Source organism: Gossypium raimondii, chromosome 5 (genome assembly GCF_025698545.1).
Source record: "Gossypium raimondii isolate GPD5lz chromosome 5, ASM2569854v1, whole genome shotgun sequence".
In the NCBI taxonomy this organism is placed as follows: domain Eukaryota; kingdom Viridiplantae; phylum Streptophyta; class Magnoliopsida; order Malvales; family Malvaceae; genus Gossypium; species Gossypium raimondii.
This window is the reverse complement of record NC_068569.1, coordinates 11,023,952-11,047,968: the sequence shown is the minus strand read 5'-3', so window position 1 is coordinate 11,047,968 and position 24,017 is coordinate 11,023,952. Positions and strand designations below refer to the sequence as shown.

General features: G+C 33.3%; 4 protein-coding genes and 1 long non-coding RNA gene across 7 annotated transcripts; 2 read left to right on the top strand and 3 right to left on the bottom strand.

Moving 5' to 3' along the window:
• Positions 1-815: 815 nt before the first annotated feature.
• On the bottom strand, positions 816-4,076 carry LOC105768601 (probable complex I intermediate-associated protein 30). 2 transcript variants are annotated; one of them, XM_052630396.1, is made up of 8 exons: positions 3,986-4,076; positions 3,825-3,882; positions 3,569-3,682; positions 3,423-3,473; positions 3,123-3,214; positions 2,216-2,296; positions 1,978-2,076; positions 816-1,438 (listed from the first exon to the last, which is right to left on the bottom strand). In XM_052630396.1, the coding sequence occupies exons 2-8, from the start codon at positions 3,874-3,876 to the stop codon at positions 1,250-1,252; spliced, it is 678 nt and encodes a 225-aa protein (XP_052486356.1). In that variant the 5' UTR covers positions 3,877-3,882; positions 3,986-4,076; the 3' UTR covers positions 816-1,249. The 2 variants fall into 2 exon arrangements, with proteins under 2 accessions (XP_052486356.1, XP_012444065.1); XM_012588611.2 differs by having other exon boundaries at positions 3,123-3,211; positions 3,825-4,041.
• Positions 4,077-6,188: 2,112 nt separating this feature from the next.
• LOC128041355 (uncharacterized) lies at positions 6,189-7,468 on the top strand. Its single transcript, XR_008196292.1, has 2 exons — positions 6,189-6,801; positions 6,886-7,468. It is a non-coding gene; the product is annotated as an uncharacterized LOC128041355 (long non-coding RNA).
• A 1,288-nt stretch (positions 7,469-8,756) lies between these two features.
• On the bottom strand, positions 8,757-9,643 carry LOC105768603 (auxin-responsive protein SAUR78). The gene has a single exon (XM_012588614.2). The coding sequence runs from the start codon at positions 9,504-9,506 to the stop codon at positions 9,084-9,086; it is 423 nt and encodes a 140-aa protein (XP_012444068.1). The 5' UTR covers positions 9,507-9,643; the 3' UTR covers positions 8,757-9,083.
• Positions 9,644-11,696: 2,053 nt separating this feature from the next.
• Positions 11,697-12,673, top strand: LOC105768602 (17.4 kDa class III heat shock protein). The gene is made up of 2 exons (XM_012588613.2): positions 11,697-12,021; positions 12,130-12,673. The coding sequence occupies exons 1-2, from the start codon at positions 11,821-11,823 to the stop codon at positions 12,385-12,387; spliced, it is 459 nt and encodes a 152-aa protein (XP_012444067.1). The 5' UTR covers positions 11,697-11,820; the 3' UTR covers positions 12,388-12,673.
• A 698-nt stretch (positions 12,674-13,371) lies between these two features.
• On the bottom strand, positions 13,372-22,161 carry LOC105768600 (phosphoinositide phosphatase SAC2). Of its 2 annotated transcripts, XM_012588608.2 has the most exons (16): positions 21,690-22,161; positions 20,472-20,676; positions 20,226-20,391; positions 19,335-19,557; positions 18,708-18,784; positions 18,329-18,516; positions 18,134-18,231; positions 17,905-18,038; positions 17,680-17,805; positions 17,002-17,350; positions 16,594-16,715; positions 16,288-16,401; positions 15,494-15,664; positions 15,092-15,250; positions 14,334-14,424; positions 13,372-13,960 (listed from the first exon to the last, which is right to left on the bottom strand). In XM_012588608.2, the coding sequence occupies exons 1-16, from the start codon at positions 21,771-21,773 to the stop codon at positions 13,829-13,831; spliced, it is 2,439 nt and encodes an 812-aa protein (XP_012444062.1). In that variant the 5' UTR covers positions 21,774-22,161; the 3' UTR covers positions 13,372-13,828. The 2 variants fall into 2 exon arrangements, with proteins under 2 accessions (XP_012444062.1, XP_052486725.1); XM_052630765.1 differs by lacking the exon at positions 17,680-17,805.
• Between the last annotated feature and the right edge of the window lie 1,856 nt (positions 22,162-24,017).

The following is a 24,017-nucleotide window of genomic DNA, read 5'->3' as shown; positions in this document are numbered from 1 at the left end:
TAATGAGGCATGGGGATTATTTAGAATTTAGAGCAGTCTATACAAACAGAGAAAGTTGTCGGTGTGAGGAGCAGCAATGTCTCGAAACTACTGTGGTCCAAACTCCTAAACAATGAATTTTGTTTAGAATCTGCCCCCAAATCACGTGCCTTTTTCCTTCTCTAACATTGTAGAACCAACCAACATCACCACTTCTTCTTTATTATATTCATTTGTTATCTCCATCTCTTGCAATTTGCATTTCAAAACAATGGAGGAGTAAAAAAGAGAATCAAAAACAAAGATTATGGTTCCGTCCCTTGGAGTACCTCAACAGATCATTGAGTAAAAATTATATTTAATGAATTTAATATTCCAATCTCAATGGTATAATGTTTTTAATAAAATATAGTCGGTGAAGGTACCTTGCATCTTAGTTTAGTCATCAAATCATATTCAGTGCATGAACTCCAATTATTTATTTTATATATCGTTTTCTACCATGCAGATTTGTATGATTTCATTGATTTAATTGAAGATATATAATAGCAGTCGGCATTTGCAGGGAGATAATAAAACGTTATGGAGAGAGATTCGAGCTTGCATTTTGCATGTGCATGTGCTCCTACAGCTCTATTTGGAAGATATTTTTCCACGTCATTCCCATTCCCATTATTTTCCAATCATATATTCTAAAATGCACATAATATATTTACACCCTTAAATGTGTCTGTTGGCATCAAATGCCGAATAAAATCGAAGATCTTAAATAAAAAAATGTTTTTTTTTTGGTTTAATATAGCGTGATATTGAAAGTGGGTTCCTATCCTCATTAATTATAACAAACTAAAATCACTTCATTTACTGATTCACTAAAAGTTCGTATTACTGCCACTTACATGACCAAACAGATAACCATACACAAAACTTATCAGTAACTTGATCAACAAGATATGGTTACTTAAAACTTACTCTTACCCACTACACATAAACGACCTAAGTTTCCATGTCTTTAAGAAAATTGGTTAGCGTGGATTCCTTTTTAGTGTTTATAGGGTGGGCCGGAAATGTGAGGTGTTGGTTTCAGATTTCAATCCATCATTGGCAGTAAAACCAGAGATAAAGTAATGGAAAAAGAAAGAAGAATAAATTACAGCCATCGGGAAGCATAAACCTTTTTCATTTTTCTAACCGGAATTGTGAAAACAACCTGTTATGATGAGGAAATCGAAGTAAGGCCCGGATTTTGTCCAAGGTAGAGCAGAATCATTCATTGTGTACGGAGGGCTTTAATCCAATCAATTTCCAATTTGAAATCACCAGGCCCAGAATTAGCACCAGGGACACCACCATCTGCATTAACTGATAGAGACATCCCCAGTATACGAGATGGATTCATCTCCAATTTTGCTTCTATCACATTTCCTCTCCATGTTGGCAAATAGTGATCCAGGGGTATCTGCAAGTGCAACGTAATACAAATCATGCACCAAAATCTGTTTCGGGTATATATCCGATATGGATGTGCTCAATTTCTAGTTTCATATAGTTGACGAATCATACCCTCATACCCCACGTCTAGATATGTGTTAGCCACTAGAGTTGAACACCTCCACAAGATAATAACATTTCACAAGGGATGTGACCAAACAAATTGAAACCATCCCGACCTATAGAAGCCTAAAACATGACATTTACACTCTTTCATATCGCAAGTGGATTTCGAGATGCTGAGAGTCGAGAGGCATAACAGAAAATGTAAACAGTTGTTTGTTTGACATGTGAAGTGTGAACCCTTATCAGGTAGAATGTAACAATAAATAACAAGAAAATATGTGCCATGATTTCGGTTTCTTTTATAGCCATTTATCTAACAGCATTCTACTTATTTTCTGTATGACCACTATAAACATATGTTCAAGGGTCCAGTTATATTTTGAAATACATCCCATGAGCAGAAACCAGTAACGTCAATTGCTAAGAATACGAGAGTTTTACCTTTGCAATGTACCAGTTGTCTTTGGGAACAAAAACAAAAGATTGCCATGAATTATCTTCCATCTGTCCAGGTGAATTCACCCAATTTTCTGTATAGATCTGCATATAAGTTTATAAGATTCAATAGAATACTTTCGTTATATATAATTCAAACAAGTCAAAACAGATAGAAACAACATAAGTAGAAGCCTTAGATATCTGTTTACAACTTTAGTTCAATATAATGAGAACAACTCACTGTAGATATATAACATCTCCCATCTCCTTTAATCCTTAATGCTATTGTATCATATGCTTCCAAATCAATGAAGCCATCAAACTGCATATATACGAATGAAAGAAAAAATGTCACTAAAAGCAAACGGATATTGCAAAAGAAGAACTTTAATTTATGGTGCCACTACAATAAGTGAAAATATTCTGTTCTATTTATGAAGATGCAAGAGAAGGTAAATTTCTACATTGGATCTCTTCAAAAGAAACCCAAAGTTTGAATGATATTAACTCACTTAAAACAAAGTAGAAGTAAAACCTTGCACATGCTATAGAAATAGATAGACATTTAACTCCATGAAGTGATTAAGAAAGGGAAAACATAGCCTAAGTTCCGAAAATAACATCCTAAACACTAAGCTCATGAAGGGGTTTGCTAGTATTAATGTTTTTATGTGACGTATCACAAGCGTTGGAGCAGCCTGAAGAAAATAGAAACAATGGATTAAAGAAAGGAATAAGAAATAGGAAAACAAATGCATGATAGGCTCGATACATATTAAGAGCGAGTTTAACAAAACAAGCAGAAGACGGCCCATCAAGTGATAGGCTCGACACACATTCCTACAGAGACTATTATCACTTCAAAAGGTGCACTTGAAAGAGCAAGTTTGAAAACAAGCTTTTATACAATATTCATAAAGCTAAACAGTCTTTCGAGATTCTTCCATAATTCCATATAATATAAGTCACAAAAGGAACATCCACCTATCTAGTATCTACAGTCTGCACTAAGGACTTGATGATGGCATGAAAAATTGACACTATCCAAGATTGATGCCACAAAAATAACTAAACCATTACGATCAGGAAACTCCAGAATTTACTTCAGATGATTTATAGCAGGTAAAAAAGCTGGAATTCTTGTTCACCTTCTTAGACCGCATTCCACAAAAGCCGCTCCTAGTTATGTTCCATTTTGTACCTTCAGTTACATCCCGGGAAAGATTCCCAGAGAAAACTCCTTACAATAAATGTTATCCGTAATCAGCAATTAAAAAAAAAAAACATGAAGCAGTCAATGGTGAGAAGTGTATCGATATCATGGATGCCAAATTAAATTATTTGCACAAAATCATCAAAGGGGAGCCTTTTCAGTGAACCCTAATTGACTCACACACACAAATATACTAAACAAAAAAATCTAACATTAAAACTATTTTGACTATTACCACTTGATTTATTAGCATCGTCTTTGATCTCCAATGAAGCCGACGACAACCCTGGAAAGTAAAATTATTAGGAAAATATTGCAAAAAATTCATTTATAAAAGAACATGATAAGAAAAAGAATTTTGAAGAGCGTTTTAAGAGTTACCTCCAAATTCAGCATCAGAATAAAGATGCCATTTCTTGAGCTCCTCTTTTGAACTGAAACTGAATATGTATTTTTCAGCGGGAGGGATCCAATCATCAACATTCCATGTCAGAGCTTCATTTTGTTTAAAAAAAAACATAATCTGAAATCAATTAGCAAGGGGGGAAAAAAAAGGAAAGGGGTCGAACTATTTTTTATTTAAGAAATGAAAAATAAACAGATTGATGAAATTAATAATCGAAAGTTCTTTTTTTACCTTTCTTGGTTGCATTCAGGGAAGCTTGCCATATCCCGCGAAACCTTGACATTTCTTCCTAAATTCTCAAACAAATTTCAAAAATTTAAGAATCCAAACAAAAAAGTAGTGAAATTTTTATAATGATTTGGATTGAAGTAAGCCAAATCGAAATAGCTAACGCTGTTTCAGTAGCGGCGTCTGTCACTGTTCATCGTCACAGTTGTAAACAAAGAAATCAGAAACATCTTTTACTTTCCATTTACTCCAATTTTCCCCCACTATTTGGGCCGATTAGTTTGAAGAAACGGGCCTTTATTTTGGGTTTACGCTCACACTTTTACACTTTAATAGGCCTCAGGGGGAATTCAATGTTCTTTTTCTTTTTTTTTTTCACACAGAGAAAATCTTTAAGAAAATAAGTCATTATTTATCATAAAAATAAAAATTATTAATCTTTTGGGCTTAATCATTTTATAAACAAATAAGTTTTAAAAGCTTATCTTCCTAAGTCACCAAGGATGATAAATATTTACTTACAAACATTATCGATAAAAAGATAATTATGTGGATTAAGTCATTAGTGCAGTAATAAAATCTTGGTATTGATATTAAATTATTTGATAAAAATAATAAGATGCATTATAGTGTTAAGAGGAGAAGAAGTGTATGTGCGTAAAGTATTATTAATAAATAATTTAGTGTAATAGTAAAATATATTACATTTTCAATAAAAAAACGTAAATTTAAATCCTAAAAATAACTATATTAATAAAAATAATCAGGTACAAATATTACGGCATCCTCTTGGAAATTGAGCAATGAGCAAACATGTATACGTCAAACTAATCTCCATTTTTCAACCTATCAAGTTGTACTTTGGTTCTGCCAAAAAGGTTAAGGCATCTTTTCACCTTTTTGTTCAAAGTTGAGGCTTCTTTTCGGAATTTAGCTACACGTAAACTAAAATCTAGTTCTATGAATACAATAAAAAATACACGATATATTTAATAAATATAAAATCATAATAAGCATTTATATAAAAAATATATAATAAACATGATACATATACTTTTCAATATTAAAGTGATTTATTTATTCTTTGTCTTAGGGCCTTGTTTAAAAAAATATTTTTAATTTTAAAAACACTTTCGAAAGAAAAACTGTGAAGAACAAGCTGCTTTTGGGAGCTCTAAAACTTTTCCTCTCCTAAAAATTCTTTTGGTACTTAATTACTTTTTCACTCCTCCAATAACATGATATTTTTATTTTTGTTCTTGGTGCTTAATTATAATTGTGTTAAAATCATTAATTTTAAAAAATATTTTTAAAATAGTAATTACAAATATTTAATGGTTATATTTAAATATTTAAAATATAGTTTATATATTCTAATAAAATTTTATAAATAATTAATATTTATTGCTTAAAAATATTTAAAATTTATATTTCATATATTAAAATATTAACAACAAGTTATAATAATTTTTTATATTCTTACTAAAATATAATAATATTAACTAATTTAAATATTATTTAAATGCATATTTGTTACTTAATAATAACATGTCTAAAATTGACATTTTATTTCTCAAAAGTACTTTTTGACAACAATGCTAAATACTCAAATTTTAAACCAAATTTTTAAAAGTACTTCAAAAGTACTTTTCAAAAACAATGAAGAATCGACCATTAATTACATAATTGATATAACATATATGAAAACAAAGTTCTAAAAAAGATAAAATTATACATTTTGACATTATGTTAATGAAAAATAAATGTAAAGCAATTGGGGGAGATTTTCTTTTTGACCAAAATCACATCATGAATCTGCCTAATATTGGTACAATTCAATGATTCATGAGAGTGCAACAATCCATCCTGTTGAGAAATAAATAAATAAATATATATAAAAGGATATCATGGCTGACTATTTTACCTAGGAAGAGGCAAAAAATCAAAAGAAAACTTTGCGGCAAAACTGGGGAAGGATGAGTTGGGTGAAGGCAGGGCGGGGCAGCCCATGGTAAAGCGCACACTGATCTGTAACATGGCCGGTGTTCCCTGGATATGGCTAGCTTTTGTGGAGCTTTGAGAGTAGAGACAAAGAAGGGAACATGAATGATTTGACCGTACTCGAGATAAATGCGACGTCCAAATGCCGCCATGAATTGACTCTGGCATCAGTATCAGTATTTTAACAGCTGGTTCTGCAGCCATGATCTGGACCTGCAATCTTATGTCTTTAGTACCTAGTGGATTAACTCACTCACTCTACCTTTGTTTTGTTGAAATGGAATAAAATAAAAATAGAACAAAAAATATTTGATATTATGTTATTTAGCTGATTAAATACAATAAATATGGTTGGGTGAAATAATATTATACAGTAGAGATAAAATAACAATATTTTATTTAGAATCTTTTTTAATATATTAAAAGCATTACATTTATTAATAAAATAAACTTATAATAAATTATTTATACATTTTAGTTATAGTATTCAACAGTTATATAAATAGTTGTGTTCGATTTATTAAACATATATTTAATGTAGTGATTTTTTTTTCTTTGTTTTAATCATTTTTAACGTTCTTTTTCTCTCTAATTACCCCCACGCCCCAAGTTCTCTCCGTCTCTCTGTATTAAAAACATGAACACTCGTAAGAAAGTGCATCCTTTCCAGAATCCGACAGTCCTCCTCCGTAACAGCTGCCGCCTGCCACCGTCCATCGATGTCTTTGTTCATAAGAAAAATCCTTTGGAGAACGATCTTAATCCCTTCTCTCTGTTTCTCTAATTAATTTTCTCTGAATCAGCCCATGTAATCGTAGATCTACACTTTAAATTAGTCAAAAATAATTTAGGAATCCTTTTTGCCATCGTTTTTCTTTGAGCTGGGTTGGAGATGTGTTTCTCTCTCCATTCTTCTCTTCTCCCTTCATAAATTTTAAGGTCAAAAAACCCATGCAAGTCTCTTAAACCAAAGCACAAGGTATTTTCTCTCTCCTCCGTTCTTTTTTTGGCAAAACGTTTTTAGCTTTTCAAGCTTATATGGGTTTTGTGTTATTTTCTGTAGGTTTGGTAATGTCATATGTGATCTTTTTGGTTTTTGGGGAAAAAATATTTGAGGAATAAAAACCCACTCGGTCGAATGGCCATTCCATGAACCAAACTACAGTTTCACTGTCGCACGCCGAATTAGCCTGGAATGGAATGGCTATTACAGGCAACCAAATATAATGGAATTGGTCTGAAACAATGAGATCATGCAAGTTGCTGTTGCAGTTTTTAGTGTTGATGAAATTATATGCCACAATATATTAATATTAATGTGTTTTTTTTATCGAGTATTTGATTCTTTTAAAATGGATATATGTGTTGAATTATACATAAATTAAAAGACAAATTTCTACCAAATATAACATATTGCCGGGTGTTGTGTGGTTTATATTTAAAGTAAACTAACATATGGATCCGACTCTATATTTTGTCTTTCCCTTTAGTTGATGAGATTGAGGCTATTAAGTTTTGCTCTCTCAAGACTAGAGAAACTTTCCATCTTTTAGTCCGTCTCTCATATCAGATCTCTTGAGCTTCTACTATGGAAGAATATCTTGGAATTTCTATTTTAATAAAAATAATGTAGATTTACTAGTTCATATATGGTTAAATAGATTCATAGTTTCTTCCTATCATCTATGTTTTTTAGATATGAACTATGAAGGTATAGATATGAAATAGATTGATGTTTTTGGGTATTTACAGTAAGATTGGTTGGACACCGAGAAGGATAAAGAAAAGGGGTGGGAGATTTCTCTTCATTTCCGTTTTCCTTTCAGTTCATTTTGTTTAGCTAATTACTTGGAGTTAAAATTTGTTTTTCTTACTTTAATTGGTATCAATATTATGGTTAGTGTTTTAAAATTGAAAAAAAGATTATAGATAATTTTAAATATTATTGTATTAAAAAGATCAAATATGATACCAAAGCATCTTTAATTACTCTATCATTTTTTTGCTTTTAAAAGAAACATTCATTCGTATATTAGTGGCTTAGGTTCGACTCACACTAAACGTATTAATTGTTTGAACTTTACATTCAAAAAAGAAGAGTGAAATTTAAATCATATAATCCTCTAATACGCTGTCAACTTCCGAGGACAGGTTACCCCACAAAATTTTCAATTTGCAGGGAAAACATTATGCCAACCAACCGAATTGTTGTCTTATACTTATAGTGTAATAAAGGTGAATTAACGTGAATTATACCAACATTGACTCGCTGCTTAAAACTTAAAACATTATACTTTGCCTCAAAAATACAGATCCGAAAATAAGGAAATTAACTTAGTAAAGAAAAATAAGTATTCCATCTGCTCCATGTTCCCACTAAGCTTGATATATAGAGCGTAAAACCAGACTTTCACTGCAGATTCCTAGCTGCTACTGCATATCCGCCAACAATACCAAGTAAATACAGAAGCTAGCCATTACAGAGCTGCCTGTTAATGTTGACATATACATATATATCCTTAAAGATTCCGTCTTCTGAGCAAATCTTGAAGGAGATCTGGTTTTATGGGGGACCAAATAAAAAACTGAAGTACATCATACATGGGCAGGACTTTCCTCACCATCAACATCTATCAAGACTATACCATGTTCTTCACTCTCTGCATTGCATTGACTCAACTTGATTTTAATTAGGACAGTTGTGGAGAAAACGACTGTAGAGGACTCTTTTAAAGCTATCCTAGCATCATGCTAACGTGAGCTTGATCGATGCCAACCCCACTTGCTGATTTTTTTTCCCTTTTTGCACATTCAATCCTTTTAACTACAATTGGACTATTAATAGAAAATTAGGGCCATAACCAAAACTAACTTTTGCAATAGTTATTTATTTAGGGTTCCATGAGATGGACAAAAAAAAGAAAAAGAAAGATATAATAGAAGAAAAGCCAAATTTCCATTTCTCAACCATTTTGGTTGTAATTATATGACAGTAACACTTCATGTCAAGCAATATAAAAGGAAAAAAGAAGGAAAAAAGTGTTCACAGTGGAGCTCTTGATGAACAACACATCTCGAAGTAATAATATCATCTTCTCGAAAGAACACACAAAAACTAAATCAACTGCCTAATGTACTGAATTTTTTTTATAATATGGTTGTTTTTTTTCTTCTCCTTTCGATGCCTCAATATATATAAATATAGATTTATGTTTTACAACTTTTGACAGAGCTTTAAAGATGTTGTTTTTTTTGTTTTTGTTAGCAAGTGTAGAACTCAACCAGCTCTTCCATGGACCCCAATTGAGCCCCATCGTTCTCAAGCATCCAAAGCAAGTGTTCAAACAAGACAACCTCACAAGAAACCACAACTTCATGGCCACCACCATCATTATCATCATCATCATAATGATAGTGATCGTGATCATCATCACCATCATCATCCATACCACCAGAGGATCGATCAATCAGCTCCTGGAACAACGGGTGGCACATGATTTCGGAACCTACCAGGTACCTCCGCCGCGACTTGCCGACGTAAACTGCATGAAGTCCCTTTGGAACCGACTTCCCTTCGGGTTCTGCTGCAGCCGCTATGGCACTGCTGCTACGGGTCAGCTTCGTTAAAGACGGCCACCTCTTTATTGCAGACTTGAGCTTCGTTAGCTTCCCAAATTTCGCCATTGCTAGCTATACCTGCAGTATCTTTTGCTAAATGATTTAACTTGCCTAGTTTTGGAATGTAAAAGAGAGACTACTAAAGCAAAAAAAAAAAGGGTGCTGGTTTTGGGGGTTGGAATTTGCAGAGAAGTAGGGATGAAGGATGGTATATAAAAGAAGGAAGAGGGACCCTGGGCAGACCCGACAAAGACCGAGACATGTAAGAAAAACATTGCAATTAGCAAATACGTGCTTGGCCCACTGTTTGATATTATATTATACCAGCTAAGAATGAGATATTTGGTGCAAAATCCAGTTGCCCCTTTTCGGCATTTGGTGTGGCCAATCTTTTCTTTTACTAACCTTTGATATTTAAAATAATACAAAAATATCTTAAATAATAAATAGCAATATATACTGGGATTAGAGATGAGATGGTAATAGTTTCTCTTACATTAATTAGCGATTGTTAGTAAGTAAGAAATAATGAAATACTGAGTGGATATGAATGAATATTCTAGTATTATTTGATGGAGTAGAACTTATATACATGAACGAGTGACTAATTGCTGCTAACTAACTCTATTAACAGTATACCAATTTATATAGCAAATTGCTAACAACCTAACTTACCTTATACACTAACAGCGATTAAGGGTTTCATCCTCGCTTTGAATATAAAACAGTTTTAATGCTCTTACATAACTAAAAGAATAACAAAATAAATAGCATATGAAGATATTTTATTTGTACATGAATATTAAATACGATTAAGATAAGAAAATAATTCAACAGAATAATGAATATTTAAATTTATTATTTATACCGCATTATAAAAAAAAAACATAAACAGATTATAGAAATGGGTATTAGCTTAAATCTTACTACTAGTACTACTTGTATGGTGGAATCATATAAAGGATCTACTTGATGAAGAAGACTCTCAAAATTCACATGATATATAATGATGTAACATTATTATCAAACAAACTTGTACGTAAATGGAGTAGAGGTGATAATAAAATTGGGAGGGGGAAGAATGGAAGATAGAATCATAGTAGGGCAATGGTGGTTTCTCTGTTCTATCATTAATTACAAAACAATCTGTTGGTTGGTAAGCGGTCAGCACATAAATCCCATATTTTCAAAAACCTTTCATTTCTTAAAAGATATAGTATTTTCAAATATATCCAAAAATAACATTTAAAAATAACGTGTCAGTAACAACTTGAGGCAGTGGCATCATCTGTTTTCAGGCGTTAGCTTAATGCAAGTGTTTGATGAATGAATGGAGCCCTCAGACAGCGTCAAATCACAATGTCGAAATACCAGCTGCCAGCCTCTTCTTCATTTATCACCTTACCGCACAAGTTTTAGTGAACAAAAACAAATGAGAAAGTAAATTATAATTTCACTTCTGTTTCTTTAATAAATTTCATATTAGTATTTATAATTAAAAGGGAAAATGCAGTAAATTGAGAGTAATACAACAAATCTTAATTAGTCCGAAATATAACTTAGCGGTCCCCCCCGATTGTGGGAGAATAGTGGTCCAGTCCAGTAATATAATTTCTAAAAAAGATTGATGCAGTACCTTGCCTGCCTATATTATATAGGCCATAGGGTAGAATTTTGCATGGCACGTATTTGGGGTTGGAAATCTCTAACAAGATTCAGCATTTGGATCCATCCATCCATCATGTGCTTTTTTCAACAAATATATTTGAAGATCATATCACTGATTTACGTCATGTGCACTTTTACTAATCATTCTTACCTTACTTTTTTAATCATTCAAGCCAAAACGAATATATTCTCGGTTAAAAACCTTCCCAGGGGGAATTCACAAAATCAAGTAAAAGAAAGAAGAATAAGCACCTAATTATTTGTTCATTAATATATTAACTTTTTCCTCCAAGTTTTTCATTTTTTTTTTAGAGAGGACTAAAGATTTTGTTACTTTCCGGATTTGGGCTTATTTATTTTGGGCCCTAATCTTGGATTAAATAAAAGAGAAGCCCAAATAAGGAAGTGGATCAACCCATTCACCCAAAAGAATACATTAATCAAATACAAAATGATATGCAGGTTACGTGGCAGCGTCAGAGCATCACGTCACGGTATCACACAACAAAGGACGCGTGTAAGCACGAGAAGATTCCAAAATACTTGAGATTTGTCCAGATTTTTCTTCTCCTCTTCTATATACTCGGTTCCCTCACCGCTTTTTCTCACTAGTCAAGCAGAAAATTCATCCTTTGGAAGCTGTTTCGTCTTTCACGTCCCAAGGTCCCTGCATTTTTCTCTTCCCTTCTAGTCTCCAACATCGATTTGAAAAATGAGCGCCGTCGCCGACACATTTACGCATTGGTTTAATTTCCCAGAAAACATCGAGAAATTAATGTTCCCTTCACGGACTCACGAAAGCCGCGATCACGAGAACAAGGGATGCAGTAGCATACCGGCCGACATTTTGGACACTCCCAAGGAGTTCATTTTCTACTTAGATGTTCCAGGCTTGTCCAAGTCGGATATCCAGGTAATACAAACTAAACAAACAAAAACAGCCATCCCGGGACTGTTTTGATTTTGCGTCTATCATGTTTTTTTTTTTCCTGACGTTGATTTTTTGGTTTGTGAATTTCAGGTTACTGTTGAAGATGAGAATACATTGGTGATTAAAAGCGGTGGGAAGAGGAAACGAGAGGAAGTTGAAGAGGAAGGGTGCAAATACATAAGGCTGGAGAGGAAGGCACCCCAGAAGCTGATGAGGAAGTTCCGGTTGCCGGAGAACGCCAATGTGTCAGCCATTACGGCTAAATGTGAAAATGGGGTTTTGACTGTGGTTGTCGAGAAGCTTCCCCCGCCACCAAAGCCCAAAACTGTTGAAGTTGCGATTGCTTAAAAGGTTCTAGTTGTTGGGGGGAAGGGGGGGGGGATAGATAGGTTAAGTTATAGAGGGCTTTCAAGTTTCTCAACTTTGGGAACTGAAGGAATCAAACAATGGTTGCTGTATTTAGGTGTGGTTCTTCTGTATGTATTTTTATTTGCAGTGTAATTTAATTGGGTGGATTTGCTCCTCCTCAGTCTACATTCTTTCCTTCTAATTTTGCAATTCCTGTAGTTTGTCTGGCACTAAAGGGTTGCCATTAAAAAGGCGAAATTGAAGAGAAAATTACATATATATTTAATATTTTGGGCTTTATTCATCCAAATTTTAGCTTAACTTGATGGTGCGGACTGAGGGCAACTGACTCGATGAAATCAACGTGATCAGTTACAGCCCAAGTGCAATGGACTTGCGAAGAAAAACATATCTTTAATAATTCTTTGTTTCCACAATCCACATCATAGCCTTGGTAACGACTTTGAAAAAACTGCGGGTTGCCACTCTGTTGGCAACTAATGGTGAAGAGGACGGTGCTGAAATTTGCACTGTAAACTAGTACCATGGCCATCCATTAACAAAGATTCTCAATGTGCTGTCCTCTGATCGTTAATAGTAGCTTACATTTTTTAGTATATGTTGACATTGGTAGTTAAGCACAGCTTTGGCCGTCTTCTCCAGTTGTTAGGGTGTGCATGTGATCGTAAAAGATAATCTCATCTCTTCATTGTCGTTATGATTTGGATGTTTTGTACTTTCACATCGTCATACTTTTGACATCGTATGTTCCATGCTGAGGATCGAGTTCCATATATTCATGTCATATAGAATTGAGTGTTCTACTACATAAATTATTTACTCTCAATATAACGGAAAGAAGTTACTTAATTTTAAAGATGTCCAAGAAATAGGAAGAATCCTATAGTTGATGAGCCAAATGTAGCAACCAGGCAACCTCTGGCTGCTGCAAGATGCTTGAGTCTGAAATCTACATCATGCGGATAAATTTTGAATGCAGAGATGGTATTTCCAAAAGAAAAATAGTTTAACTATAAGGTATTACAAGCATGCAAATAATGTCGAAAGGGTTGAGAAGAATATCTATTTAACAAAATATTGAAATATTTACAGGGCCGACACCTGTGGTATTTCACGTTTACAATCTTTTGCAGATTGAGTTGGTCAGAGATCCAAAGTAAATCATAGCTATGTACAAATTTTGCTTCCTCCAAAAGCTATCCCTTCCCTGTGCAATTGTAATCCGTAGTCGAAGCTTACTTTTTTCCTCAGCAGATGCCATAACTCTATTTTCTTCCCAGTTCAACCTTACTTTTTTCCTCAGCAGAAACCACAACTCTTCTCCTTGGTTCAATCTCATCACATTTGTTTTATTTTTTTATTTAGAAATGAATACACATCCTTCGGATGGGTTCGATTTGGTTGTTGAAACAATATTTTATCATGGAACTACTTTTGAGATAAACTTTGAAGGAATAAGCATATCTCCATGAGTTACCCAATTAACAAAACTCTCAGAAAATTCATCCAGAATACGGCCACAAGTGAGTTCAGATGCAGTTCTGTCCCCTCCCTAAACAAATAAAGAAGTAGGGTTGCTAACCATGGCATAGGAACTATGAAATAGATTTAGAGCAATCTAGAAGACTATTAATAAACTCAAGTATTAGCAATGCTAACCCTAGTGCACATAAAAAAAATTCTTTTTGGATGTAGACAATTTGTATCATGTTTGTATATTTTGTCGCATCATAATCATAATCATTGTATTTTTGTAATCGTTATTATATAGACTTGGAGGAATTCATGAAGTCGTGTTTTGCTTCGCGTATTAGTTATTTCTCTTCGAAGGATGATGGGACTCTCTCAGACATGATTGCAACTGTGCAGCTATTCAGTTAATCTCAGTCGTGATTGTTAATCAACTAGAAAACAACAATACTGACCTTTATGCTTGAACCGGACTCACTTGGAGATGTAGTCATATCAATTTTTAGTTCAGCGCCAATATTTTCTGAGGATAGGCCTGTTGTAGATCTGAGAGCAACGATACAAGACTCATTTATGAGATTTCAGCAGTCAAATGCAAGAATATTAAGAAAAGTTGTCCTGACAGCAAGTATAGAGTGGCATAAAATCCCAGCAAACAAAGCAGTGGTCATCTTTCACGACAAACATTAGCTTACTGGCAACATTACAACATTTCCAACTTCAGTTCCATCTTTTACCATTCCTAACTTTGTGTCTAATTTCACTATATTTTAAGTCCAGACCAATTCTTCTACCTATAGAAATTTTCATATTTCACAAGTAAAATTCCATCTCAGGTTGAAATTAATAAAACGGTTATTGCTTTTTTGTCTTCATTCAAGTTCAAACACTCCCAAGTCTTATTCTACAAATATAGAAGTATAAGCACATGCAAGAAAGTGAATAAGAAAGTTATCACCCCTGACAATGACAAAAACAAATGATAGTTTCCAGTACAATTTCCCACCCTGTGCCAAATAACAAACTGAAACTAAGTAGTTGATGGCTTTGTTCAAATTAATAGTGTGAAAACTAGCTGAAAGTAGAGAGAAGAAAACATAATTTGATTGGTTGGCATTGTTGGTTTCAGAGAGAAAATATCTGGAAAGCATTTTGAAAGTAATCTAACTGTCAGCATTTTGAAGTAATCTAACTGGAGATGACTTTAACTTACCTGTCAAATATATCATCATCACATGAATTTCCTGATGACGAAGGCCAGTCCAGATCAAAATTGGTGCAATTACATTCATCACCATTTTCATCATAACAAATACCATCAATTTCAAGAAATTGGTCCTCCATATCTCCGAAAAGCTGCCTGCAAGACATTCTTGGAGTGAACCAAGTAAACCAGCCAAAATTTAGTCAAAGGTGCAAGATGAAGTCTCTGAATCAGTTTAAATTATTAAAGATGGATTGTCATGATAGTTCTTAGGCATAGACACCAACAGATTTCAAACATTTACTATGTTTGCACCTTTATACGCAACCTTCTTATTAACCTCTACAAGAACTATAATCACAACAGAAATTTCAAGATAATAAATCTGGAACAAGAAAAAGAGGTTTGCACCTGGAATAAGAAATTTCAGATGTTGGGATCTCTGGAGTGGACTCAGAAAGACCATTAAAAGTTCCTCTATTTTCACACAAAGGCTGACGGTGTCCAATATTTGAAGGAGCCAAGGGTGAGTCCATGTCACAGACAATGTTGCCATCAGACAGTGATCTTTTAAAAGATGGCCTACAGATATATTTGAAAGTGATCTTATTAGCTGCTTTTGCATTAAAGGTCTGGTTTACTATACTGAAAGAGGACCTCCAAACAGCAAGTCAAAAAAATATTTCAGTCATCTATAACAAACACATAAAAGAATATTGATGTTACTAAACAAAAGCACTATCCACTTTCTACTAGTAAAAAAAGGGCAGTTTTCAAAACATAAAAGCTATTAGATTTACAAACACAACATTGTACATTTAACATCAACATATTGTTAAAAGAATCTTTAGAACTGGAAATTTGGTATAACAGAGATTTGCGATTCAGAGTAGATTTTACAAGCACAACATTGTACATAAAAACATTAAAATATTGCTAAACATCTGCATATTATATCTAGCACTAGAATTATGTGGCATCATATAGTCTAAAGACAACTTTGGAACCGGAAATTTGGTATAACAGTATTTGGAATTCAGAGATTAAATTTACGAGCACAACATTCTACATCAAAACATTATAAGTATCGAGAAACATTTGCATTATATGTTGAACAAAAATTCTTTGGCAGCGTAGAGTAAACGAAATCCTTGGAACTCGAAAATTGGTATAATAGATATTTGCAATTCAGAAACTTGATATACCTAGCATTCTCATTATAACGATTAGGACCATTCCTTCCTATTGAATAGTGTTGGACTGAATCCAACTCCCAGAGGGCTGGTTTACCCTGTTGCGGCTGAAAGTGACCCAAGAACCTGTATAGAGTAATGCCAAAATTCTAGTAGCGTTATCTATCACCATCCTCTAGCAGTATGAGTGTGTGGTAGCATGGGATTGTGCACTGGGGGAACTTCCCATCGTGCAGGACCATCTATGCTACATAACACACCCTAAGTACCATTTGTCAAGAACTGCAATATGAATAATAAGATTTGCATTTATCTTACAAATTAATTGCACTTTGCTTCTCTGCATCCATGTATGCATTGCTATAATAGCGTTGCAAAGTTCTGAAGAACTCTTGTGACTGAGTTGCTGCTTTCCATTGGCCTCTCCGCTGGCAAAATATCTGTTAAACATAACAAATGCACAATAAGAAAATGTACGCAGGGCCTAATACCTAAAGGTTTCAGTTAAACCACTCAGAAGCCGGAGTAGTAAGCTTTATTGTCATGACAGGACCAGCCACTCCATAATCTTAACAAGTTCTGATATCTGCACTGCCATCTTAAAACCCTAAAAGTTAATGTGATAACCATGGGCGGAACACTTATTCAATATGAAAATTATAGTGTTTTATCATCATTGATTTATCTGGGATGATTACAAAAGCTCCTCAAATCTGTAAGAAATACCTTGTTGTGTGCCGCAGAACCACCATATTGTAAAGCAAGTGTGTCACCCATTGCTTCATAAACACTCATTAAATCCTCAGCCAAAGGACTGTTTTGATCAATAGTTTGGGATTCTGTGAAGCCCATAGCATGGAGCTGGTGTCCAAGAGCCACCAATCCATAGGCATATTGAGCAACATTAGTCCGATCAAGACAGTCAATGCAATTGGTTCTGAGTACTCCAGTTTGAAACATGGGAGGTTTTGCATTCTCACTAATGCTCTCATTATCATTAGCAACATCTGTTTCCCACTTCTCAAAATCATCACTTTTTTCCGAAGGAATTTTGGCAGGGCACTCATCACTTTTCCTGAGAAATTGCGTAAGTAGTATAACATAAATGATATTATAACATAAGTAGTATCACTTTTCTTGAGAAATAGCATAAAGTAGTATAACATAGAAGGAGGGCACGGACAACACTGTTGGTTACATGCATAAATGATGTAGTCTGGCATAATTACAGGAGATAATTAATGACAGAAAGGGGAGACCAAACAGACATTCTTCAATCAGAGTAGAAGCAAAAGAACAGGAACTTCAGAGGCTTATATTTGCACAATATAGTCGACTAACAAGGAAAAGAGAAGAAAACTAAAACATCATGAAAATACGAGCAAATCATTTAATGGAACTTACACTAAGCAAGATAAAGTCAATAACCCATCTTGTCTACGATTTGATGTTACTTGACAGTAAAATATGCCCGTTAAGTTTAATGCATAATCAGCCACTCTGCCTAAAAGTGTCAACACATTTGTAGCTCTGTAGAAAATGATCAACATCTATTAAGTGAACAATCCTTGAAAACAATAGTAAGAAAGAATTTTGCATATTCAAGGGGTGCATGGGGCATTGAAGTACTTTCTGGAGTGTCTGTTCAGGTCCCAGTGAAGGAACCTCAGACGGTTCTCTTTGGATAAGCTTTTATTGATAAATCTGATGGCATTTGCAAACTCTGCACGAAGAATAGATTCACGAGGCTTCTTCTCAAACCTCTGTTAATCACCAGAGTAGAAAGCATAATGAATCAGGAAATCATTGCTGATAGGGGAATCATTGCTGATGGAGAAATGATAAGTTCAAAGTCTACCTTTATCAAATTCAAGATGATTATTGGATTTCCGTATCTCCTAACAAGATCTTCGAAATGTAGTCTTGTGGCCTCATAATTTGGATCTTTCTTTGATACTGGAAGCAAAAGGCGAGATTAAGAAACAGTAGTTACGAAGTAGAACTGCATAACTATTGCTCTCAGTGTTTTTATGTAACAAGAGAGAACCCATACATATAATGTCCGGTTTCAAATTCAAGCGTGAAGTTTCTTGAGACCAGAAAAGTGGAATAGAGCCTCTATTCTGGACAACAGAACTTATTTGTGTAGGGCACCCTTCATGAACATCTTCAAACACAATTTGTTCTGTCTCAACATCATTTGCCACTCTACCTTTCTCATTAACTCCACGTTTCATGTATCTATGCAACAGAAGAGACGTAAGCAACAAAAATAAAATAAACACACACAAACAACAAAGTGAAATCACAAAGACAATGGAAAATAGCTCAAAGTTCATTTTCCTAAGAAATTGTACTCCACAAGAAATGGTTAAGGGCAGTTCCAACTAATCTAGCATGCATTTCAACAAGTAGCTCGTAAAGCATCTAACCTTGTCCCAGCATAATGTCGAGAACGTCTTGAAATGAGAGTTAAACAAAAATCCCTGCCAGAGACAGAAAGTTTCACCTGGACATCAAAGTTGGAAACAACAAACATTAGATCAAAACTTTAAACCATGCACCAAATGGAAACAAAAACTTCGAGCTAACTTGGATGAGCAAAATTTTGAGACAGAATCTAGTTCATCTTTAGTTACTACTTTTTAAGGTACCTAATGCTATAAGAGAAAACCTGGTAAATGGTCAATGATGCTCCTTAAGAATATTGACAAAGGAACTCCATTCAATAAAATAAAACCAACGAAATTGAAAATATAACGGTTGGTCCAATAATATGGATTAAATTTTTAAAAAAAAGCATTAGTCAATGCAAGACAACAAATAACATTCGACAGCTACTCCATAACCAGAAACAATTCTGCATCGCTGAAAATGGTAATAAAGTTCAGGGTTACCTAGATTTCTCTAAAGCAACATCTTTTAAGCAAAAACCAGACATAGAAACTGAAAGAAACTAATATAATTATCTGAACTTAACAATCTTCCATCAAATATTACTTCCATTATCACTTATCACAAAAATAAATGAATAGGAAAAAGCCTAAAGTGTATCATACCTGCTTGAAAAAGCCATATACCAAAGCAACAGTCCATAAAGTATTCTTGAGAGTATTGCGAATCCCTCGAGTTAAGAACTCATTCCAGACAAACATTGTTTCATAGTGTACTTCTCCTGTCTCATTCCTACATAAATTCCTTTGAAGACTATGCATGACATTGTATGTGTAGCTGAAAAAGAAGTCCTTTGTGAGATCCACTGTCAAGAGAAGCTTCTTGTATCTGCATCAACAATCAAAAAAGACAAAAACAAAAGAAATGGCAAGTCAAATCAACGCATTTATTATTTGAACCAAAGAGGAACACGGAGAAATGAGAACAACTGCTTAAACATAAAAGTTAACCAGGAAATAAAAGCGAGAGATAGCAATTTTCCCCCAGTAACCCTGATGATACCTTGTCTTACTCAACATGTTATACTAACATTACACTGCAATGAAGTTGGCCCCTGTACATATGCAGGACATGAAATTGCAAAAGCCTCTACAAAACGATATTAACTAAAGATGATGCAACATCAAATCCGTGAAAGCTGACTTAACTGTTTCAACATAAAATAGAAAACAAAAGAAATACAAAATGGAAGATAATTTAGCCAGAAAAGTGCTTTAATTGCATACGACCACATCAATGATATAACATTAGGGATGTATCGACAAAAATGGTACAGAGATTACCTCCACACCATGGAACTCTTTACTTCTAAAACAGAAGTCCAGAACTCAAAATTGTCCAAGAAAACATGATTAAATGAAAAGAAGAAAAATAACCACAACATAACACAAATCCATCTAAATACAAATGGAAAATGAATACTTCCAGTGAAAATCTCAGGTCTCCTTCTAAGTACCAATGACATATTACATTTACTTGAAGAATTGACAAAAGACCTTTTTTCATTCTTAGAATAAGCCATATTGGACTGATTAGGAGATTTTGAAATCGGTATCATCTCGCTCTTGGAAATGGCATAGACAGTATGGCCACAAATTGCACCAATCTTCTTTCTTTTTGTGATCAGCATCATGGAATAAGATCCCAAAAATTTTATAAACCCTGAATTAAAAGGGGGAAGCTAATGAGCTTATACTGAAATGACAAAGAGTGAGGAGGAGAACCTGACAGGTACTACATACCAACAATTCCATAACAAGCTGTAACAAATTTAAGTCCGCCTGAGGACCTGTTTCCTTCATGTATCCTTCTTAACAGATCAAAGCATTCAATTTCCGAGTATGCTGTAGAATCTTCAATAACAGTAAGTTCTGATGGGTCCAACCGATCAATCTTTAGTACCATCCAAAGAGTTCTATTCTTGTCTCTTCCAATCATATAGAAGTTCTGTTGCACAGAAGGAATATATGAATGTTGAATCAATATTTCGGAATGGAGATGGCAACCACATAATTATCAGCTCAAAGAAATTTTAGATGCAAAAGGAAAAGGCAGCTGTACCATTCCTATCAGCATCATGGCAAAAAAGAGGGGAGAAAATGACAAGCTATCTGATAATATAGAACTTGCTCAGAGCATAGGGACTTGTAAGATATCATGCAAGATGGATGTTTGTGTATACCTAAAGCACAATAACAATCACTGGCCATAATCTCAGGAGTTTTATGAGATTAAGAAAAACAGTCCAACCTTTAATATGACATGATTGCAATTAAAGAGAACTGAAAACGAGAGGAAATACAACAATCATAAGCCTATTTGTTACAAGAAGAATTCATGTTTTTAACTCGAATTTCAGAATGTTAAAAAATTTTGAGTACTGGATATGGAAAGAACACCAAATGCAAATTAAGCCAAACCGTTGCTGGTAACAAGCACAAGCTTTGACAACAGAACTTAAACTGTTTAATTAAAACTGGTATTGCGAATTAAAACCAGTTCTATACGCTTTGAAACGACAATTTCTCAGTCAACCACAAAAAAAAAAAACATCAGAAAGAACTATTCGGCGATTGTTTGTTATGCAAAACATGTATAAATCCATCTAGTAAATATTTCAAATTTGAATCAATAAAAAATCAAATCATTCCAAAAAAGAAAAAAAAAACAGACAAATCACAGACCAGCTTTCTAAGCTAAAGCTAAAAAATCATCATATATGCTAGAAACTTCCAAAATAATAATAATTTGGTTAAAAATCGCCATAAGAAACAAAAACAACCAAAAAGATCGAGAAGAAATATAGCGGGCTAATCATTAAGCAACTTCAATGATCAAAATTCAAAACTAACAAGTCAAAAAATCCTTAAACCAACAGCGGCATACACAAGCAAAGGAGTACATGTACAAGCACATGTATAACTATATTTTATACATATAGGATGAGAGATGAAATGTACCGAGCGAGTCTCGTAGAGTCTGAATTTCTGCAAATAACAAGGACTGGAGTCGGGTCCAGCATCACTGCCACTCTCGCCTGCCATCAGCTTTTCGGATCCTCAGTTCCCCGAGCCTCAGAGCTCGGGTTCACTCAAGCCACAGATCAAAGATAACTCGCGAAAAACAAATATAAGCAAAGAAAAAAATAACAAACTCTCTCACTTCACAAAATTGAATCCATTTACAAGCACTGCATATATAAGATAAAAACGAGAAATTTTTGAAAAAAAAAAAAGGAAAAAACGCGTCACAATTCGATGAATCAAAATGGAAACCACAAGCTGACCAAAAAAAAAAGCAAGAAGAAAAGGAAAAAAAAAACTAAATTAAATGAATTGCATAAACGTTATGGCTTGTCGAAAAGAGGAAGAGAGAGATCGAGAAGGCAGAGCTATTAGAGACTTGGAACAACCACAAAAACTAACCCCAAAAAATAGTAATAATATATATATACGAATGAAACAATAATTATTTTTATTTTGCAGAAAAAATAAAAATTGCAAGATATCGATTTTTTAAATTTTAATAAAATAAAATAAAAATCGATATTATGGATAGTAATAACGATAAAATATAGGAGGTCGTCAACTGTAACTTCCGTTTCTATGCTGTTTCCCCCCTTTGATTTTTAACAATCATTGGTTTGAGTTTGACGAGTTATGACTCGCTTGAATCGGTCGAGGCTCGAGGGGGGAGGGATCTAGTGTATGCCTCCACTTCTGATTACCATATGACTTAATTAAAGATCCTGATTTCATTTGAATAAAAGATTTTGCAAGTGAAATTATAATACTGTCACGTGTCGTTTAATTATGTTAAATAAAATAAAATTTAAGAATAACATCATAATTATGTATAAAATAATTAAATTCAATAATACTGGATAACCGTATGATCAATATCCATTGCCAGATTTTGTTTGGAATTCATCAAATCAATCCCGAAGATTTTTTTTTATTATCGCCATTTTTAACAGTCTAGATAAGGCAAGAACATTTTAATTTAAAGCGCCTTCCAATATGGTAACATACTCTAGAATTACCACGTGAACTTGTCGTTTATGCATTTGTTGGTTTATTGACTCGGTTTGGATATATCTTTTTTTATTATTCATAAAATCAATTTCCACATTTTTTTGTTCAAATTGGGATCTTCGTCTTCCTGATTATATATTTGTATATTTTATTCCTTTTTCACGGTAATCTCAGTAGTTACCATCGAATTTAAAATTAATGTAACTAAAGATTTAATCTAAGTTTTTTATCCGTATTTTAGTTGACATTTAAAGTAAAATATTATAATCATATTTTGAAAAAATTACTTGTGATTATATCTAATATTTGAATTTTTTTAATTAATTAATTTTAATTTCAAATATATATTTAACTATGTACATTAATGAGATCTCCACGCCGGAATTTCTTACCCTTTGGTTTATGTATTTTTATGCTTTTGTCACCACAATTTACTTGTCTGATTTTAGTAAGAAACCTTGGCACACGCCATACACTTGATATTCGTGTAATTGTATGCCCAATTTGTTGCGTAGTCATCCATTCTTAAAATGGAATTTAATACCATATTTGATAGGTTAAAAAAGTAGAAAATATTTTTTTCCCTTATTTGTGATTATTTGAAAGAAATAAAAATCCAAGGATTGGTATGTAATTAATTTAGATATTATCTTTTGATTATTCAAGAGTGGTATTAATTTTTATCTTTCCTTATTTTTAATTAAAGAAAAAAATATCACATGTCATCTTCTTTTTTTTGTAGATTTAAGGTACTTTTATGTCGAGTTTATAATTTTTTAAAAAAATTTAAACTTTAATTTATTTGAAATGTAATGTGTTTTATCCCTATACTCAGTATTTGTTAATATATCATTTCATCTCTTTAAATAATATTCAAAATTCTTTAAACTCTTGATTATTCAATATTCTTTATATCTAATTAAATATTAGCTCGATTGGCATGACTATTATTGTCAATATAGATGAATATATATATTCTTTATAAGATTTACTATTAAAAAATAATAAAATGGTGGTTTATAAAATATATAATAATTTATTTGAGTGATGTAAATAGCAAACAATTAAAAGAATAAACAAATTGTTTTATATATAAGTAGAGTTTCAAATTTCAAAGGCTAAAAGATAATATAAAACTTGTTGAAAATGGGACTTCCAATTTTCAAAATAATATACAGTACGACAGTATGAAGAGAGAATATTTTATGCTGATCATCGATTAAGAAATCAATTAGCAATTCATCAAAATAATTA

Excerpts from the sequence above, each read along its gene's own strand:
- LOC105768601 (XM_052630396.1), bottom strand. The coding sequence starts at position 3,876 with ATGTCAAGGTTTCGCGGGATATGGCAAGCTTCCCTGAATGCAACCAAG. Across the intron at positions 3,683-3,824 it reads CCTGAATGCAACCAAGAAAG|CTCTGACATGGAATGTTGAT; the intron begins GTAAAAAAAGAA and ends AACAAAATGAAG. Across the intron at positions 3,215-3,422 it reads CGATGCTAATAAATCAAGTG|GAGTTTTCTCTGGGAATCTT; the intron begins GTAATAGTCAAA and ends ATTTATTGTAAG.
- LOC105768603 (XM_012588614.2), bottom strand. The coding sequence starts at position 9,506 with ATGGCGAAATTTGGGAAGCTAACGAAGCTCAAGTCTGCAATAAAGAGG.
- LOC105768602 (XM_012588613.2), top strand. The coding sequence starts at position 11,821 with ATGAGCGCCGTCGCCGACACATTTACGCATTGGTTTAATTTCCCAGAA. Across the intron at positions 12,022-12,129 it reads TGTCCAAGTCGGATATCCAG|GTTACTGTTGAAGATGAGAA; the intron begins GTAATACAAACT and ends TGTGAATTTCAG.
- LOC105768600 (XM_012588608.2), bottom strand. The coding sequence starts at position 21,773 with ATGGCAGGCGAGAGTGGCAGTGATGCTGGACCCGACTCCAGTCCTTGT. Across the intron at positions 17,806-17,904 it reads CTGAACAGACACTCCAGAAA|AGCTACAAATGTGTTGACAC; the intron begins GTACTTCAATGC and ends CATTTTCTACAG. Across the intron at positions 15,665-16,287 it reads CGTTATAATGAGAATGCTAG|GCCATCTTTTAAAAGATCAC; the intron begins GTATATCAAGTT and ends ATATATCTGTAG.